Source organism: Vombatus ursinus, unplaced genomic scaffold, assembly GCF_900497805.2.
Source record: "Vombatus ursinus unplaced genomic scaffold, bare-nosed wombat genome assembly UNPS02014785.1, whole genome shotgun sequence".
Classification (NCBI taxonomy): domain Eukaryota; kingdom Metazoa; phylum Chordata; class Mammalia; order Diprotodontia; family Vombatidae; genus Vombatus; species Vombatus ursinus.
In genome coordinates this window covers 6,654,818-6,673,036 of record NW_020954563.1, presented here as the reverse complement: position 1 = coordinate 6,673,036, position 18,219 = coordinate 6,654,818, and the positions used below count along the sequence as shown (strand labels likewise).

The 18,219-nt window shown below is 41.6% G+C and overlaps 1 protein-coding gene across 1 annotated transcript in view; it reads left to right on the top strand.

Annotated features, from left to right (window-relative positions):
• The window catches only part of PTPRT (protein tyrosine phosphatase, receptor type T), an 885,105-nt gene that overhangs the window by 710,227 nt on the left and 156,659 nt on the right, over nt 1–18,219 (top strand). The window contains exon 13 of the mRNA XM_027867127.1: nt 2,597–2,732. Coding sequence (XP_027722928.1) covers nt 2,597–2,732 — 136 coding nt within the window. The remainder of the gene's footprint in view (nt 1–2,596; nt 2,733–18,219) is intronic.

Here is an 18,219-nt window from a genome sequence, read left to right as displayed (position 1 = left end):
TCCCAGCAACTGGTACTGCAACTCAGGAAGGAGATTCACCAATGGGTCCCTACCTGCATTTCTAAGGGAGAGATACCCCATTTTTTATAGTGACCAGAAATTAAAACCTGTACCATTGATTCAGTCACCACCACCACCACCAGAACCACCACCATCATCATAATCACTTTATATATACACATATTCGTAATAGACCCCTATTTAGAGTCCAAGAAAATGGCCTGCCTGGGAGTCAAGACTCACAGTCTAAGATACACTAAATGGTTTCCTGAAGCTCCTAACCTGTTTAGGAGTCCTGTTTACTCAACCTGAGTCATTTTGCCAATGAAGGAAACTAAGCCTACACCAGTTGACAATTTCCCCAAGGTCATCCAGCTAGTGAATAATGGAGCTGACAGGATGCACCCATCTGAAACCCTTCGCCCAGGGATGAGCCCAGAATTCTATTTTAAGTCCAGGCTTCAGTTTAAGTGCAAAGGTGAGTTAGAAGGGAAGGGATTTCTAATGGTCCTTGGAAAGAATACCTTTGGAGCACAGATTGTAGCTACTTTCCTGTCTTTGTTCCTGGGGTTGAGTTCAAAAAGATTTAGTTCCTCTTGTTCTGACTGCTAGGGAAGAGAGAAAAAAAAATGAAACGAGAGTTTATTAAGCACTTACTCTGTGCTAGACACCATGCTAAGTGCCTTACAAATATCTCATTTGAACCTCACAACAGTCCTGGGAGATAGGTATTCTTATCACCATTTTACAATTGAGGAAACTGAGGCAGACAGTTCAAGTAACTTGCCCAGGGTCATTCATCCAGTAAGCGTATGACGCTGGATTTGAACTGAGAGCTTCCTGATTCTGGGCTAAGTCCTCCATTCTCTGTACCACCTAACTGCCTCATGCCAAGCTGCATCCCTCAGTTTGGTCAGTGGTTGTGTCCATACTCCCCTGGCTTTGTCCCAGCTCCATTTGGGAAAGGGAAGGGCTCCTCAGATGTTTCCTTCTAAGTCACAGAGCTCGAGGAATACAAGGAACATAGATTTTTTTATCTGATCCCAGTGTTTCTCAATCTGTTAGCCCAAGTCTGTCAGTTTTATGTTTCTTTCTAAAATCATAGAATTATAAAACGTTAAGGCTGAAAGGGACCATAGAAGTCATCTAGTCCTACTTCATGCCCATTTTACAGAGGAGCAAACAGAGACTGCTTGCTAGGGAGCATACCTAATTATTGGTAGAGCCTGAAGGACAGGGCTTGTTGTCCTAATCTGTAATCTAGTGCTTTTCCCACTACATCAAGTTGGCCCATTTTCTTGAGCACAAAAAAATTCAAATTACAATTCTATGACAAGAAACATATGTATCATACCTGTGTATGTAGGAGATCTAGGATTTCATCAGCAAGAGTATTATCTCTTTGTGAACTCCCTCCACTAATGCAACTTGAACCTAACTCTAACTTGCTGCATCTGAGGGAGTTACCCAAAGCACACATATGATCAAGTGACTTGCCCAGGGTCATACCGATAGTAAATGTCAATGGCAGAATTTGAATCCAGGTCTTGCTGCCTCTAAACCTAGCACTCTACCCATTATGCTAAGCTATTTCTATATGTATAACAAGCCTGAAAGGCAATATGGCATAGGGAGTAGAGAGCTGACTTCAGATTAAGGAAAATTTGGGTTCAAGAGCCATCCTGGACACATCCTGGCTAAGTAACCCTGGGCAAGTCAGTTAACATCTCAGTGTTACCAGAAAACTCTCCAAGATCATAAACTTCAGATTAATTACCACTATACATTGGAAGGAGTTTCTCACCAGGAGTCCATGGCTCCAATGAAATCACAGGTCTGAGTCAAAAAGTAAACAAAATGACAGTAATAATAGCAATGATAACAATAATGGCATCTTGCTTTTGTAAGTTTTTCAACAGACTTTCTCATTTAATTCTTATAACAATATTATGCAGCAATCAGATCAAGTATTAGTGTCATTCCCATTTTACCGATAGGAAAACTGATGCTCAGACTGGTAAAGTAATTTGGCCACAGACACACAACTTAGTGGTTGTAGAGTCACATATACAAATTTAGAGATAGATATTGTTCCTTTCTTTAAATTACAAGGCAAGTGTCCAGGCTAGTGCCCAGGAGTTGATGCCCATAGAATATAAGATATTTTCCTGTAGTGAGATCAATATCCTCTAGGCTAGTAGGGTCAAACCCCAATAGAAACAGGGTCCACTCAACTATAAGGATCCCTGCTCATATGCTGGCCATATGTTAACTTAGTTTTAAAATATAATATTATCTATGTTTTATTGTGTTTTTATTTATTTTGTTACTATTTCACAAGTACATTTTAATCCGGTTTGAGCCACACTTGGGAGTGTTGTGGGCCACATATGGCCCGACATCTTTGCTTTAGGCTAGTCTTGGAGAGCATTTAGTGGAGACCCCTTTGGAAGGGATACAGCCTGAAACAGATGGATTGTTTTGTCCATTCTAGACTGTCAAATGTATTTGCGTTGGTACGTTTTGAGGTGCTTGAACTATCACTCATGAGCATTGTTTACAAACTGTCTGTCTTTCCTCCTCCCCTCCTCTGAAGGAGCATCCACACAGAATTCCAATGCTGTGGAACCTGAGAAACAGGTGGACAATACAGTGAAAATGGCCGGAGTGATCGCTGGACTCCTGATGTTTGTCATTATCCTCCTGGGTGCCATGCTCACAATCAAGAGAAGGTAAGTTTCCTGATAATTAGGAATCAGACAGCTCATTTCTACTTGGCTCTGCTCAGACAGCCATTTGGTTCATGAATCTAAGAACTCAGAGCAGTTAGGGACCATGGGACCCATCTGTTCTAAGCCCCTGTCCAAGGAATGAATCTGTTCTGCAAGTTTACCCTCTAAGTGCTGGTTCAGTCTCTGCTTGAAGACTTGCGGTGATCAGAGGTTGTTACCTTATAAGACATCTCATTTCATTAGACAGCACTGACTTTTAGGAAGTTTGGGGTTTTTTTTTTCATTTTCATTTCATTTTTTCATTTCTTTTTTCATTTTTCATTTCATATTTTTTCATTCAAGCCAAAATCTGCCTCCCACTGACTCCCATCAGTTAGATCATTTTTCTAGCAAACATAATCATTGATTATAGGAAAGTTGCTCAGATCACCACACAATCTCTGGATCATAGAATTTAGAGCTCAAGGGACCTTAGAAAGATTGTTCACTCCACACCTCTCATTTTGCCAATAAGGAAAACAAATTCAAAAGAAAGAAAGTGACTGGCTCAAGATGACAGCCAAGTTGTGCTTTTGGGTGCTCCATAGAATTGGCTTGTGGTTTCAGTTGCTTTGTAGATCAAAGAACCCAAGTTTGAAGTTGACAGCTTTCTTGGCAAAGACTCAAGAATGGTCACCTAAGGGGCAGTTAGGTGGCGCAGTGGATAGAGCACCGGCCTGGAGTCAGGAGGACCTGAATTCAAATCTGGTCTCAAACATTTGACACTTACTAGCTGTGTGACCCTGGGCAAGTCACTTAACCCCATTGCTTAGCCAAAAAAAAAAAAAAAAAGAATGGTCACCTAGGTCATTTATCTGGCTCTACAACTATTTGTTTTACTAGGCAAACTATTAACAGCAAATATTAACTGAAGTGAGAGGCAGTGTGGCTAGTGGTTAGAAAGAAACCCTGGATTCAATTTCTACTTCTGACATACTGACTGGATGACCCTGGGCAAGTCACTTAGCTTCTCAGTGATTTAGCCAACTCTCTAAGACCATAGCTTACAGAGAAGGAGCCTACCTGTGTTGGTGAAAGGAATCCTCAACACAGGAGCTTCCCATAATGATGGAATCATAGCTCAAGTCCCTATTCTTATCCTATAGAATGAAATAAAACATGAGTTCTTGGCTCCTATGGAAGGGAAAGGAAAAAAAAAGACCAAGAAAACTACATATGCCAGATAAATTATATTTATAGCAGAAACAGTAGCTCAGAGAAATTAAATAACCTACCTAAAGGCCACATGAGGAGTAAAGCTCACCATTCAGTGGAAGCCTTTGTGGGGTGGTGGAAGAGCCCAGGATAGGATCCCAACTCTGCTGCTTTCTAGCTTCATGATACCAATCTAGTCATTTGGTCTCTCAAGACCTTGGTTTTCTTCTCTATAAAATAAGGACATTTGACTACCCCCCGAACTCTAAAGTCTCTTTCTGCTTTGACATTTTATGATTCTACCCCCCCGCAAGTCCCTTACACCTCACTGTCATGGAAGAGGGGAGTGGGAGATCATCCTCCTATGAACATTAGAAGGGTGATAGGATTACGCACACCCTTCTTGGGCCTTCAGATCGCCTATTCTGTGGTCATTGGTGATTCATATGTGATCCTTTCAATTTGGGTCATTTTGAAACCTGGCCAACCAACATCAAAGATATCTGAAAGCCTGTGGAGAAAACTGAAGTCATTCACAAAGACAAATGAAATGTGTGACTTTATTTTTTTTAACCAGAAGAGTGAACATTAATTAATACATTGATCATTTATTAGGTGTCACTGATCTATCCGCTAATAAGAAAGTTGGACCTGGAGTCAGAAATACATGAGTTCATATCTGGCCTCACACACTCACTGCGTGACCTTGACCATGTCACTTGGCCTCTATCTTCCTCAGTTTTCTTTATTATAAAGTGAGGATCATAATTTTGTTGTGAGTTGATGATAAGGTTGTTGTAAGGATCAAATGAGGTATTTGCAAAGTGCTTAGCACTGTGCCTGGCACATAGTAGGAGCTTTATAAATGCTATATTTTTCTCCCTATCCTCTTCTCCTCCCTCTCTTTTTTCTCACTTCATTTTCCCTTTGTTCTTTCTGTCCCCTTGCCTTCTCCCTCTTCTTCTCTTCCTCCTCTTCCCTTTCCTCTCCTCCTCCTCCCTTCTTCTCTTTCATAGTAACAACTTGTTTTTCTTATAACTCCTTAAAGTTTACAAAGCACTTTTCTCACATCAACACTGTGTGAATTTTCTTATCCCCATTTTACAGATGAGGAACTTGAGGCCAAAAGACATGAGGTGACTAGCCCATGGCCACACAGCGAGTTTGTTCAGAATTGTTATGCTCCTTGATTCAAGTTTGCCCTCCAAAAACTTGGGGAAAGTCTCTACAAGACATACCATTTGGTTAGCTCACAAGTGCTACTCCCCACAATGTACCAAAAGGAAGTTAAAGTCCAGGATACCTCCCCAGGCTGCTTGTAATTCCCAGATGAATCTTCCCACGAGGGCTTGCTCTCTGCTGTAATAAGCAGCTGACATTGATCTGTCCCCCCAAACCCAGCTCTACCTTACTGAACCCATAGCAGGCACAATAGCCTCTAGTCTGGGGCTGGGAAAATTTTGGGGTCTGACATATTCTCCAAAGCTATGTTTGTACATGTCAGACATCGTGGGTATTGACCAGGAGGAGAGCGCAAGCTTTTCCTCCTCCTTCCCCTGCTCTGTGATCTGGCATCTCTACGAAAAGCTCAATCCTCTTCACTTTGGCAAACCCCTGATATGCTCTGGAACTAAGTAAGAACCAAAAGAAACACAAGTAGAAATTAATCACAATAACCTTGACATCTTCACTTTTGAACCAAGAAAAATAGAGTGTACACAGCTCACCTAATTAGAGTAGAAAAAAAAAGGGCCTGGTCACTCAAAAGCTTCATGAGAGATGCTTTCTCTCTGACATTAACGAGTCATTGGACCCCTGAGCTTCTAATGATAGTCCTTCAGTCAGGAGCTGACTCTCAAGATCACACAGCTCCATCTGTGTGAGCACAGGTCGTCAGCCCATCAGTAAAGACTAATCCAGTGCCTTCTTTGTGCCAGGTGCTATACTAAGTGCTGGGTGGATATGTTTCTCCACTTAAGTGTTGAAATCAGCCTACTTATAGAGTGCACCTCTGTGTTTCCCTAGTGTTTGGTTACAGTATATGTTACCCCAGAAACATTTTCAGTACTGTGACCTGCCTGTGATTGTGCTTGGGCTTCTAGGTGACGTGCTGGTTTGAGTCCTTTGTTCATGGGATCCACAGGATAAGATTTTACCTTCTCTTCAAAAAGGCTAAAAAAAAATGGCAGGTAACAGATCAGTCACATAGCCTATGGCTCATCCAGGATGAAGCTACCTTTTGTCCTCAGAATGGGAATGTTCCAGCCCTTGGTCTATGGAAAAAAAGTTCCCTCTTTCTGTGTTATTGACTCTGCCCTCACTTTGAAATATCAAAGTTCTTAGTTACTCATTTCTATAATTTTAATACTTAGAGCTTACTCATTACTAACGAGAAAAGCTACAAGTGCTTTAGGCCTTCTCATAACTGGTGGCATAAAATTATTTGGCAACAGCTTTTATTTTAACTAAAAAAAGCTCTTTTACAGTGTTTGTTTAGGGTATAACTGTCAGTGTGTGCGTGTGTGTGTGTGTGTGTGTGTGTGTGTTTGGAGGGAGTCGGTATATGTTTGGGGATTCAAGATAGATTAGGCAGTCAAGAGATGTGAGTTGTAACTGTGTGGGAAAGCTCTTTGGAGTGTTGTTAGGGGCATAGATGTGTTATAGTGCATAGGAGTTTAGTGTAGTAGGTGTATGACTTGGAAGTTGAGATATTTGGGAAAGTCACTGGATATTAAGGGGGTCAGCGTATGTTTGGGGAGATAGAGTGTTTTGTAGTGTATTTGTCGCAGGGATATGTGTCATAGGATAATAGCCCCAGAGATGGAAGCACCCTCAGAGTCCATCTAATCCAGACCCCATATTTTACAGATGACTAAACTTGGATTCAGAGACATTAAATGACTGGGCCAAGGCCATACAGGGGGGAAGCATCAAAGATGGGATTTGAGACCACCCAGATTCCCTGATTCCAAGCCAGGGTTCTTTCCCCTTTGTGTGCTTGGATTATAGGTTTTAAGTGATGTGGGGTGTGATACAAAAGCATTTCCCCATTTACTAAAAGTGTCACCTTGGGCAAGTCATTAAATTGCATCCTAGGTCTCAGTTTCCTCATCTATTAAAAAAAAAAAGATGGCCTCTGAGATTCCTTCTAACTGTGGCTCTCTGTGATCCTATGTATTTGTGTGTTTCAGGCCGTTCGTCTCTGTGGCTGGGGTGGTGTTCTGTTTGGGATCACCACATGTGTCTGACGTAACTGTATGTAACCTGGGTGTAGAGAGATGTGTTTGGGGTCTGGACGTATTTGGGACATCTATGTTTGTTTGGGGTGTGGGCGTCTCTTTGGGGGGTCGGTGCACGTTCCCATCTGTGGTTTTGTTATCTGGGATTGGCAGTATAAGCTTAATCACTTAGCACTGCGTCTTTGGATGCTCATTTTCTTGCCTCCATCTGGCAAAAATAATTTTTCCAGATTAAACTGAAAACATCCTGTCGTCTGCCCTCTGCTGAGAGTCCAACATGTGCCCCCACTTTAACAAGTTTGGCAAAATGGACACATTTCTGGGAGAAACATTTGCCAACAGGGCGGTGGCCTGATTTCTCCCTCTGCAGACAATCTGTGTAGAAACAGGTGGCAAGCAAGCTCTGCTCACCCAGCATTGTCAAGGCCTCTTGCATTCAATTAAATCTCACAAACATTTCCTGAGCACCTGCTCCATGTAGGAAACTGTGCTAGGTACTGAAGGAGATACAGTGATGAATAAGACATGATCCCTGCCATCAAGGAGATTGCATTCTACTTGGGGAGATGCCAGGTACACAGATAACCGTAATATGTGGCTGAACATGACAAGTGAAGCACGGACAATGTATTATGGAAATTAGGAGGAGGAAGAGATCATTTCCTGAAAAGAGGATTCACAGAAGACTTCTTGGAGGAGGTGACATTTCAATGAGCCAATCAACAAGCATTCATTAAAGACCTTATATTTGCCAGGCATTGTGCTATCCACTTAGGGTGTAAAGGCAAAGAAAGAGTCCCTACCCTACAGCAGGTTACATTTTCTATTGGGGAAGGTAACATGGACAAGCAATGCAAATTTAAAAAACAAAAAAAGGCATTTTGGGGAGGAAGGCATTAGCAACTAAGGGAAATCAGGAAAGGCTTCATGTGAAGGTGATGTTGGATCTGTGTTGTGAAGAAAACTGGGGTTTCAGCTGAGCCTTACGGGACAGGAAGGATGGAAAGAGGTTTCACAGTAGTAAGACAGGTCATTTCAAGTAAGGAAATAGTAAGAGCCCCTTCATGATGGTAAAGAGGGAGGCCTATTCAAGGACCATTTGAGACAGAGCATTGGATAGGAGATAAGGCTGAAGAGGGAGGATGGGTGCCATTTTTAAGGTATCTTGAATGCCCGCTTGAAGAGTCTTTATACAACCTGTCTCTTCTAATCTGAAATGAATGAACTCCTTCCTCAGCTCAGCCTCTCAGCAGATATAGCTCTTGCTTCTTTCAAGACTCAACTCAAGCATGTGGTCCTACAGCAGTGGTACCCTAATCCTCACCAACCACTAGTGCAGTTTGGGGAACCTGTGGCCTCAAGCCCACATGTGGCCCTCTAGGTCCTCAAGTGCAGCAAACTGGATTTGGTCAAAGGGCTGCACTTGAGGACCTACAGGGCCACATGTGGCCTCAAGGTCACAGATTCCCCACCCCTGTGCTGGTGCTTTGCCCCCTGTAAATCAGTTTTATTTAATTTGTAATAGTTTGTATTCTGTTAGCTACATGCATGTTATTCCCATTCTCCCACGGTTGCCAAGTGGTTGTGAATGCCTTGAAGGCAAGGACTCGTGATTTTTTGTGTCTCAGTATCCCCAGTGTCTAGTGTAGTACCTGGCATATATGAAGTTGTTATACCTAAAACTGTATTTTTTTTTATAAACAGATGGATGATTTTGTTTGGTAGATTCTTTGACCTTGTTCGTAACGCAATGCATACCATTCTATTCCTGTATGGCTATCTGGGGATATCATGGTTACTGATGTTTACTGTCAACTGGATTCAGCTTAACTTGGGTCAATCTCAAGTTCAGATTTAGCCTTCCAAGTTCCAAAGGCAATATGGTAACCAAAGTTAAAACACTGAATTAACTAGTGACCAATTAGCCCTGGACCTCAAGTCAGAGGACTTGGATTCCAGTCCCAGCCCTGCCACTAATACACTGCTCAAAGAACTTTCCTTTCTTGTGCTTTGGTTTCCTCATCTGTCAAATGAAGGTTTTGAACTTGATGATCTCTAGGGGCCCTCCTTACCTTGAGATCCAAGGACACTATGGAGGCTGTGGATGCATTTCCCAACAGATAAGATTTCTTTTGTTCCCCAAGCCCCAAAAGAAGCAGCTTGGTTTTCCTTTTTGAGATAAAGCTTATTCAAAGGCTGTCTTCTCTTTGCCTCAAAGGAGTTAGTACAAGGCAGGCTTGCCTTATAGGCAAGGAAGCCCAAATAAAGTCATCTCATTAGGTAACATGGAAGAGCTGTCTTCAGTAGAGTCGCACAATAATACTGTGATATTGCTTGGGACCCAGTAGGAGAAACAATGATGTTATTTTTCCTCAGTGACAAATTCTATTAAGCCAGTATAATCAGTTAGAGGAAGAGAGAGGGTATGAAACGAGAAAATGTGAGAGTTGGTGGGAGAAGGATAGAGTCCACCGAACTAAGGCACTTCTATAAGACTATTCCTGGCCACAAAGGTTCAGGGAAAGAGTCCTAGAAGTGAGCTGCAGTTATAGTGATAGTTCACTAGAACTGTGCGGTGCTGGAGATGGATGAGCATTTAGTCCTTAGAACATAGTTTGTCAGAGCAAGAATGGAACTTAAAACATGGAATGTTAAAGCTGGAAGGGGTCTTAGAACACAAGCTATCAGAGCCAGAAGGACACTTAGAATACAGATTATAGAATGTTAGAGCAAAAGCAGACTTTCAATCATAGAATAAAGAATGTCAGAGCAAGAAAGGACCTCAGAACAAATGAGGAAATTGAGGCCCAGAAAGAGACTTATCTGAGGTCACAATGCAAGTTAGTGGCAGAGTTGGACCTGGAATCTCCCTCATCTGATTCTCAGGTTAAAGCCCTTCCCGCTCTCCCACAGCTCTGTATCTAGCAGCATTTGAGGGGAAGAGATTCCAAGAATGCTGGCTCAAGATTCCCAGAGGGACTACAACAGAATGCGATACTTCATTCATGTTAGGGATGATAAAATACTTTGTGCATTTCTAAGGAACATGATTTCATCAAAGTCTAATTATTGTTTGTTTGTTTTCTTTCTCCCCCCCTTTTGGACATTTTCTTCATCTGACTGCCCATCAATATATAGAAGAAATGCATATTCCTACTCCTATTACTTGTAAGTACCTAGCTGGGGCCGACTTTTTTTCAGCATGCCTTGTGTGGTGCGGCAGGAGCTCCCATCCCCTCCCAAAGAGGATTATTTTCCATGTGAACCTGTGTTTTCTTAGGCTGCCAGCAGCTTTCATCGTTTGTCTTGTTTGTTGTTTTTCTTTTACTTTTGAAATACACTTTCATCGTTTATTCCTGCTTTTGTTTCTGCCATGTTAGAGTAAGCTCCCTTTAGAGAGCTCTTTCTCCGTGATGTATAATGCTGCCTCTCCTCTGCAGCAGTATGTGTTATTTTCCACGGTCATATCCCAGAGTCAGAAAATGTTTCCTCTCTTTATGCTGCCCACCCACCCCTGGACATGAAAATGGCTATCATCAACAACCACGTATTATGCAACCATAGGATCCTTGACTCACAGAGCAATAGGTAAGGGCCCTTAGTGAGTCAGCCAATAAGCATTTTTTAAAGAGCTTACTATATGTCAGTCAGTCAATAAACATTTATTAAGTACCTCCTGCGTGCCAGGCACTGTGCTGAGCACTGGGGATACAAAAAAAAAATAAATTAAAAATAAGGTTCCTGCCCTCAAGGAACTTTCATTCTAATGGGTGAGCCAACACACAAACAAGTCGACCGTACAGTCTACACACAGAGTAGATGGAAAGTACTCTCAGAGGGAAGGCACTAGCAGTTGAAAGAACTGGGAAAGGCCTCTTGAAGAAGATGAGCTTTAAACTGAGTATAGAAGGAAGCAATCGGACAGTTCGTCTCCCTCATTTCATGGATGGCGAAGATGAGATTCCGAGTAGGGAAGAAATTTGCCCGAGCTCACCTAGCAAGTTAGTGACAGAGATGTAACCCACAGTTCTTTTCATTTTACTATCCTGCTTCCCACAGGCACTGTGGAAAGTCCAATAGCCATCAAACACCCAGCCTTACTGAGCCCTGGAAGAATTTAGAATCTGACTCCTCCTCAAAGATCGAAACAAGTGTCTGAATGAAATAGGATAGAATACCTGACATTTATATGTATGTGTTAAGGTTTGCAGAGTGCTTTACGTACACTGTCTCATTTGATCTCTCAGCCAATCTGTATTTATCAGCCACATAGGTTTTACTGATTCTATAATACCTACTAATGTCAGAGATAGGAGACATAGATGTTAATGAGGGTCAGTAACATAAAGGCAAATTGTTGTAGGTCTTTTAAAATTTTATTAATAATGCTGTGAATTGACAATAGGCTGGTTTCTCTCATATGCAGTCCAACTTCTTTTAAGCAGTGGTCCTGTGGAAGCTAAGAAGTGGAGGGAAACAATATGACATAGTGGGGAAGAAATTGAATTTAGAGTAGAAGCCAGATCCCAGCACTGCCTCTTACTGTGTGCATTTGGGCTAGTCTCCCCCCTTTTCTGGACCTTAGTTTTCTCATTTTGAAAATTGGAGGGTTTTAATAGAAAATTTCTAGCTTCTTTCTTAGCTCTAGAATCCTTTTCCCTCTTCCTATGATCCCTTCCAGGATGATGGCTATAAATTGGCCCCCTCTGCCTTTATGAGCTTTCTCCACAGAAGAAACCTCTACTATCATAACTTTTGGAAGTAGGATCATCTCAGACCAACTGGTGGCTTCATGGTCTGTGCTTTCAATATTCAGCTAGGCACAGATCACAGTTCCTCCCGGGAATTCAGGAGACCTGGTGGAGCCTCATTGCAGTTCAATAGGGGAGGCACACTGCAGTCCATGAAGTCAAGTCAAGAAGCATTTATTAAGCCCCTACTATTTGCTAGGCACTGGGCTGAATGCTGGGGAAATAAAGGAATAAAAAATTCCCTGCCCTCAATGAGGTCACAGTTGATTGGGGGAGACAACATGCAAATAATTAGGTACTATACACACATACACATATATTATATATATGTATATATATACACATTTATGCATACATACATATATAGACACTATACACACAGAAGATAAATTGAAGATAATCTCAGAGGAAAGGCATTAGCATTAACTTCTTTCTGTCTTTATTAAAATACATTAAGAATAGAAATTCAAATGACAATTAGCTTTAATTTACCCTATATTTCACTAAAACACAAAGCTATCAAGTTACAATATTATGTCTTATCCCATCACATATTTTTGTGCTTCTCCTTCTAACTGATGCTGGGTTTCATCTTGGCATTTATATCAGGATTCTTGAAGATCATATTCTTTCTATAACATCCATTAGTGCCAGAACTTAGAGCCAGTCAGGAAAATCTGGAGAGGGTCTTTGAGACTTTGTACCTACAAGATGTCCTTTCATTCATACAAACCAACCAACGAAAGCAGTCACATAACAGAAATACTGAAAAGAGAAAAGATCACAGCATGGAAAAAACCCACTAATAAATAGAATCCTGGAAAGAAAAGAATATTTCAAGGTGGGAAGGGGAATTTACTGCCCAGATTATGACAGGAATAGATGAATAATTGAAGACTAAACTAGAAGTTTGGTGACAGAAATACCTGAATAGTGCTTTCTGAATTATCTAGCTTGAGTCTAAACATATGCCCCTTGTATTATAGCATAGCTCCCTCTCAAGGAGACTCTACTGTGGTTGGCAGTGACCAGTACTTCCCCCTTGCCTTTTTCCTGAGGCACAGGATAAAATTATTTATGCAGAATCTATGTGGGCTTCTTTGCCAAGGCCCAAAATTTAAACCTATTTCATTGCCTAAAGGATATTTCTCCGTGGAGGATATTTTGCTTTTCCACAAGTAAATAAGGGAAGAGATTTGGCTCCTCGGTGCTAATAGGTGTCTTCATCACTAAGGGGGCCAGGTATTGAGTTAATTTAGCATAGGAATTCTGGCCTGTTTAGGAATTAGGAAATGGAGTCCAGCAAAGGTGATCAGTATTAACTCTGGAAACACAGAGCTAGAAGAAACGTTAATGGTTTAGCCACCCAACCACCCAGTGGAAGAATCCTAACTGGACGAACCCCAAAATCATCAATCTCTATTTGATGACTTCCTGAGGTGGAACTCACTACTTCAGGATACAACTTACTTCATTGTTGACTAGCTCTAGTTGTTAGGAGAGTTTGAAAAGAGCTCTCACATCCCTAAGTCTCCTTTTCTTTCCAGGAATTTCACTATCTTTGTCAGCCTCCTCTGAATGAGTTCCAACCCATTAAATGTCTCTCCAAAAATACATCATGTAAACCTAGCCGTCGTCTTCTAGATAGGGTCTGAGGTTAGTGGGATCATTACATGCTTCATCTGGGGCTCTTATTTTTTTTAATCAGTGTGGCCTAAGATCACAGTAGCTTTTTTTGAAATTCACATGACACCATTGACTAGTATTAAACTTGTAGACCACTAAAGCCCCCAGATTCTCTTTCAGATGAAGGATTTAGCAGACTTAATGTGTGTAGAGAAAAGCAACTATGCATCTATCATATGGCCAGGAAAAGATATAAAAGGGATGGGGTATGAGAGAGTCTAAGGAGGTTCTGTTTGCCAAACAGTCATTGAAAGTATTGGAATAGATGAGATCACCAAAAGAGGTACTATGGAGAAATGAAATGACAAGGGTTTACAAAGCAGAATGTTATGGACACATTTGTTTACATCAAGAGAATAGAGGAGAAAGAAAAGCCAGGAATAGAGAAAGTGAAGGAGCCTTCAGAGGTGAAGCAGAGAAGCCATGAGAGAGCAGTCAAAGAAGTCATAGAAAGAGAGAATATTAAGAAGGCCGGCAGGGGGAAGGGTGGGGAGGGTGGAGGGGAACAACTGGGCGGCTCAGTGGAGAGAACACTGGCCCTGGAGTCAGGAGGACCTGAATTTAAATCCGGCCTCAAACATTTACTAACTGTATACTCTGGGCAAGTCACCTAAGCTCGATTGCCTCAAAAAAAAAGGAAAGAAAAGAAGGGATATCAAATAGTGTCAGATGCTGTAGAAAATCTAAGAAGGATGAGTACTGAGAAAAGAGCATTTCACTTATTAGGAGATCATTAGTGACCTCAGAGGCAGCAATTTCAGTAGAGAGCAATGAGGAGGAAACCAAATAGATGGAAGAGAGGAAGAGAGGGAGAGTGGTAAGGTGGTGAGGAAATGGAGGCTGCGAGGTTAAATTATTAATCGGAGAAATTTGGCTACGATTGCATGGGAGAAAGAGACAGGATGATAACTTTAGAGAGTGACAGAATTAAGAGAAAGGTTATCTTTTTAGGATAGAAGAAATCTGAAGGTGTCTACGGGCAAATTAGGAAGGGAGAGAATGAAGTCAAGTCAAGATACATGTATTAAGCACCTGCATCCAGCAAGTTAGTAGCAATGCTCAAGTATATGAGCATTTATTAAACACCTACTATGTGCCAAGCACTCTACTAAGCACTAGGGGGTGGGGCATAAAGAAGGGTAATAATCGCCCTGGCTTTCAAGGAACTCACAGTATAATGGGGCAAACGTGCAAACAACTGTATACAAACAATAAATTATACAATAAATTAAAGACACTCTCAGAGGGAAAGCACTAACATTAAGGAGGAGAACCTGGAGAAAGAGAGTGATTGATGGAGTAAGGATACAGATGGAATGGATAGGGATCAAGGTTATAAGTGGAAGATCTGTCCTTACAAAGGAGGAAAGACAACTCTTCCTCTAAGAGAGGAGGAGATAGAGAATAGAGGAGAAGACGTAATAGCTCACATTCATATGTTCATTGAGCTTTTCTCAAGACATATATAGATCTATACATACATACACATATATAAAATCTCATTTTATCCTCATACAAACTATGTGAGGTAGTTGCTAACATTATCCCCATTTTATAGATGTGAAAACTGAGTCTGAGAGAGAGAGGTGAAGTGCTTTGTCTGGGGTAACAAAACTAGTAAATGACTGAGATGGGATCCAAACCTAGATCTTCCAAGTCCAGAACTCTATTAATAACAGCATCAACAACAATGATAATGGGCCTGTGGAAGATGAGCATATATGCTGATGCTGGTATTCAGTCGCAAAACTAGCAATCATTTTCTCTGTCTTCTCAACAGTGCACAATCCTGTGATCTTTCAAGTGCAGTAATCACAACCCCCCTATCCTTGAACCCTCTCTTCTCTAGGCCAGATTCCCAGTTCCTTCAACCAGTCTCCCTAAGGATTGAACTCAAGGTACAGAACCATCCTGGCTGTTCTCCTCCATATGATCTCCAGGTTATCAAATTCCTTCCTAAAATGTGGCACCCAGAACTAGAACCCATTACTACACATGCACTCTGAGTACACCTTCTTATTCCTGGATGCTATATTTCTGTCAATGCACCCTAAAACTACCTTAGCTTTATTAAGTCTCATATCACAGGTGAACCTAAAAGGTTGGAAACCCCTGATTTAGACCAACCCTGCTATTTTAAAAATGAAGAAACAAAGGAATCAAATGACTTGGCCAAGGTCAGGTATTGAGGTAACAGTAGAAAAGGGGCTGGAACTGAGGGCTCTAGAACAGGGGACTAGATTCCATTCCCCTTTTCTTGGTACCATGTCACATAGCATCCCACCTGACAACATTGGAAAGCCCTTTTTCCCTAGTGCTTTTCCCTTTTATTTTCCATAGTAAAGAAAAAAACCGAAAAGCTTCAGTTTGTACTTTCGAAAAGTAGATTAAGAGGAGCCATGTAACCATAGGTTGATTTAGCTCAAGTCGTGTAACTGTTCCACTAATTGCTTGAAGCAAAGATGTTTTAGTTCAGTGCCACTTGAAAAAAGCAATAGGAGGGAGGGGATTGCCCACTGTCCTGACAAGAGCAGTGATGTTCTTCCCTTCCTTTCAGCAGAAGCCTGATCTAAGTGTCAGGGAATTCAGGGGCTAGAGGAGACACTGAAAAGACCATCAAAATCATTCCCATAATTCTCAGTGGATACACAATGAACTAATCTAGAATCAGACTTGTCTAGTCATTCTTGCCTACAGGTACCTCTTGCTGTTCAACCCCTGTACTTTTTTTCATGTTATTTCTTCTTCTATTATGCTGCCTTCTGTCCCCACCCATATAACCATGGCATTTGAGAGTTGGAGAGGATGTCGGTAGCTAGTTAGTTCAAGTCCTAAGCATACCAAGAAAGAAAAAATCCCATTATAATATAGCTGATAAGAAGTCATCTGACTTCTTCTTGAAGATCTCCTAGGAGGGGGAACCCATCATCTCTTACGGCAACCTATTCTATTTTGGGAGAGTCTAATTGTTAGGAAGTTTTTCTTGACCTCAGTCTTAGATCAATCTCTTGGCAACTTCTACCTTTTGGTTCTGGTTCTGTCCTCTGGGGCCAAGCAGAAGAAGGCTCTCTTCTACATGTCAGCCCTTCAGATATTTACAAATAGCTATAACATCCCTTCTGTGTTTCCTCTTCTCTAGGCTGTTGTTCAGTCATTTCAGTTTTGTTCAGCTCTTTACGACCCCATTTTGGCATTTTCTTGGTAAAGACACTAGAGTGGTTTGCCATTCCCTTTTCCCACTCCTTTTACATGTGTGGAACTGAGGGAAACAGGGTTAAGTGACTTGCCCAGGGTCGCACAGCTAGTAAGTGTCTGAGGTTGGATTTGAACTCATGAAGATAAGTCTTACACATTCTAAGTTCAGTGCTCTATCCACTGTGCCACCTACCAAATCCTTCAATTGATCATTGCGCCTATCTTCCCAAGCTCAACTCAACTTTCATGAAGCTATCCTTGGCTACTACCACCTCCTCCCCCTGTGAAAGTGATCTCTCCTTGCTTTGAACCGCAGTCTGCGCTTCTCTCATGGTGACCGCCATGGGTATAGTACTGGTTCCGGAATCGGAGGGGTCACAGGACCTGGCCTCAGACCCTGCCTCTGGCACTCACCACTAAAATGACTTCTGGGAAATCACTTAGCCTCTCTGATCCTCAGTTTCCTCATCTATAAAATGTGAAAATTGGATTGGGTGGCCTCTGAACTACTTTCTAGCTGTGGACCCAGGATCCTACCTTGCGTTAAAGGTTCCTCATACTTAACGCATGATTTGTCTGCCCTGCAGGTGTAGGTTTTTTGAGTGCAGGGACCGCGCTTGATGAAGGCAACGTCATATAACAAGATTATTTCATCTGATGTCAGTAGACACTAATCTGGATTCTGGTAGTGTCATTTACTAGCTCCATGGCTTTGTACAAGTTGCTTAATCTCTCTGAGACTCGTACTCCTCATTTGTAAAGAACTGGGTATTATAATCCTGGCCCTGCCTATTCATCGGGTTGGTATGGGGAGACACCTTCTAAAAGTAAAGCACTGTAGAGATGTGAGCTTCCGTTGTTCACCTAAGCATCCTCTCTGTGGTGAGCAAAGGGCCTTATCCTTGAGATGTGCGTGCTGCTGATAGACTGGGAGAAGAGCCAGACGTGGCAACTTAAAGGATGCCAAGTCACTCTGGGATAGTGCTGATTATTTCCTGACAACAGGTCTGAATTTACCTTTTTGGAATTTCTGCCCATTGCTTTTCATTCTTTCCTCTGGGACCAAGCAGAGTAAGTCTAATATCTCTTCCACGCTGCATCCACAGAGACATTTTAGTCTAGTGGGACAAGCATGGGACTTGGAATGAGCAGACCTCGGTTCAAATCCCTGTTTCACCGTTTACTATCTATGTAACCTTGGGCAAGTCGGTTCACCTGATTTTCAGGTTTTCTATTTTTTATTTTTAAAATGAGAGCTTTAGAATAGGTGATTTTTAAGGTCTTTCTCAGTTATCCATCTCTAATCTTTCAAATATATATACACACATACATATAATATGTGTGTCTCTCTGTCTCTATATATATAGAGAGAGATTTTTTACTTTTAAAATGAGAGCTTTAGAATAGGTGATTTTTAAGGTC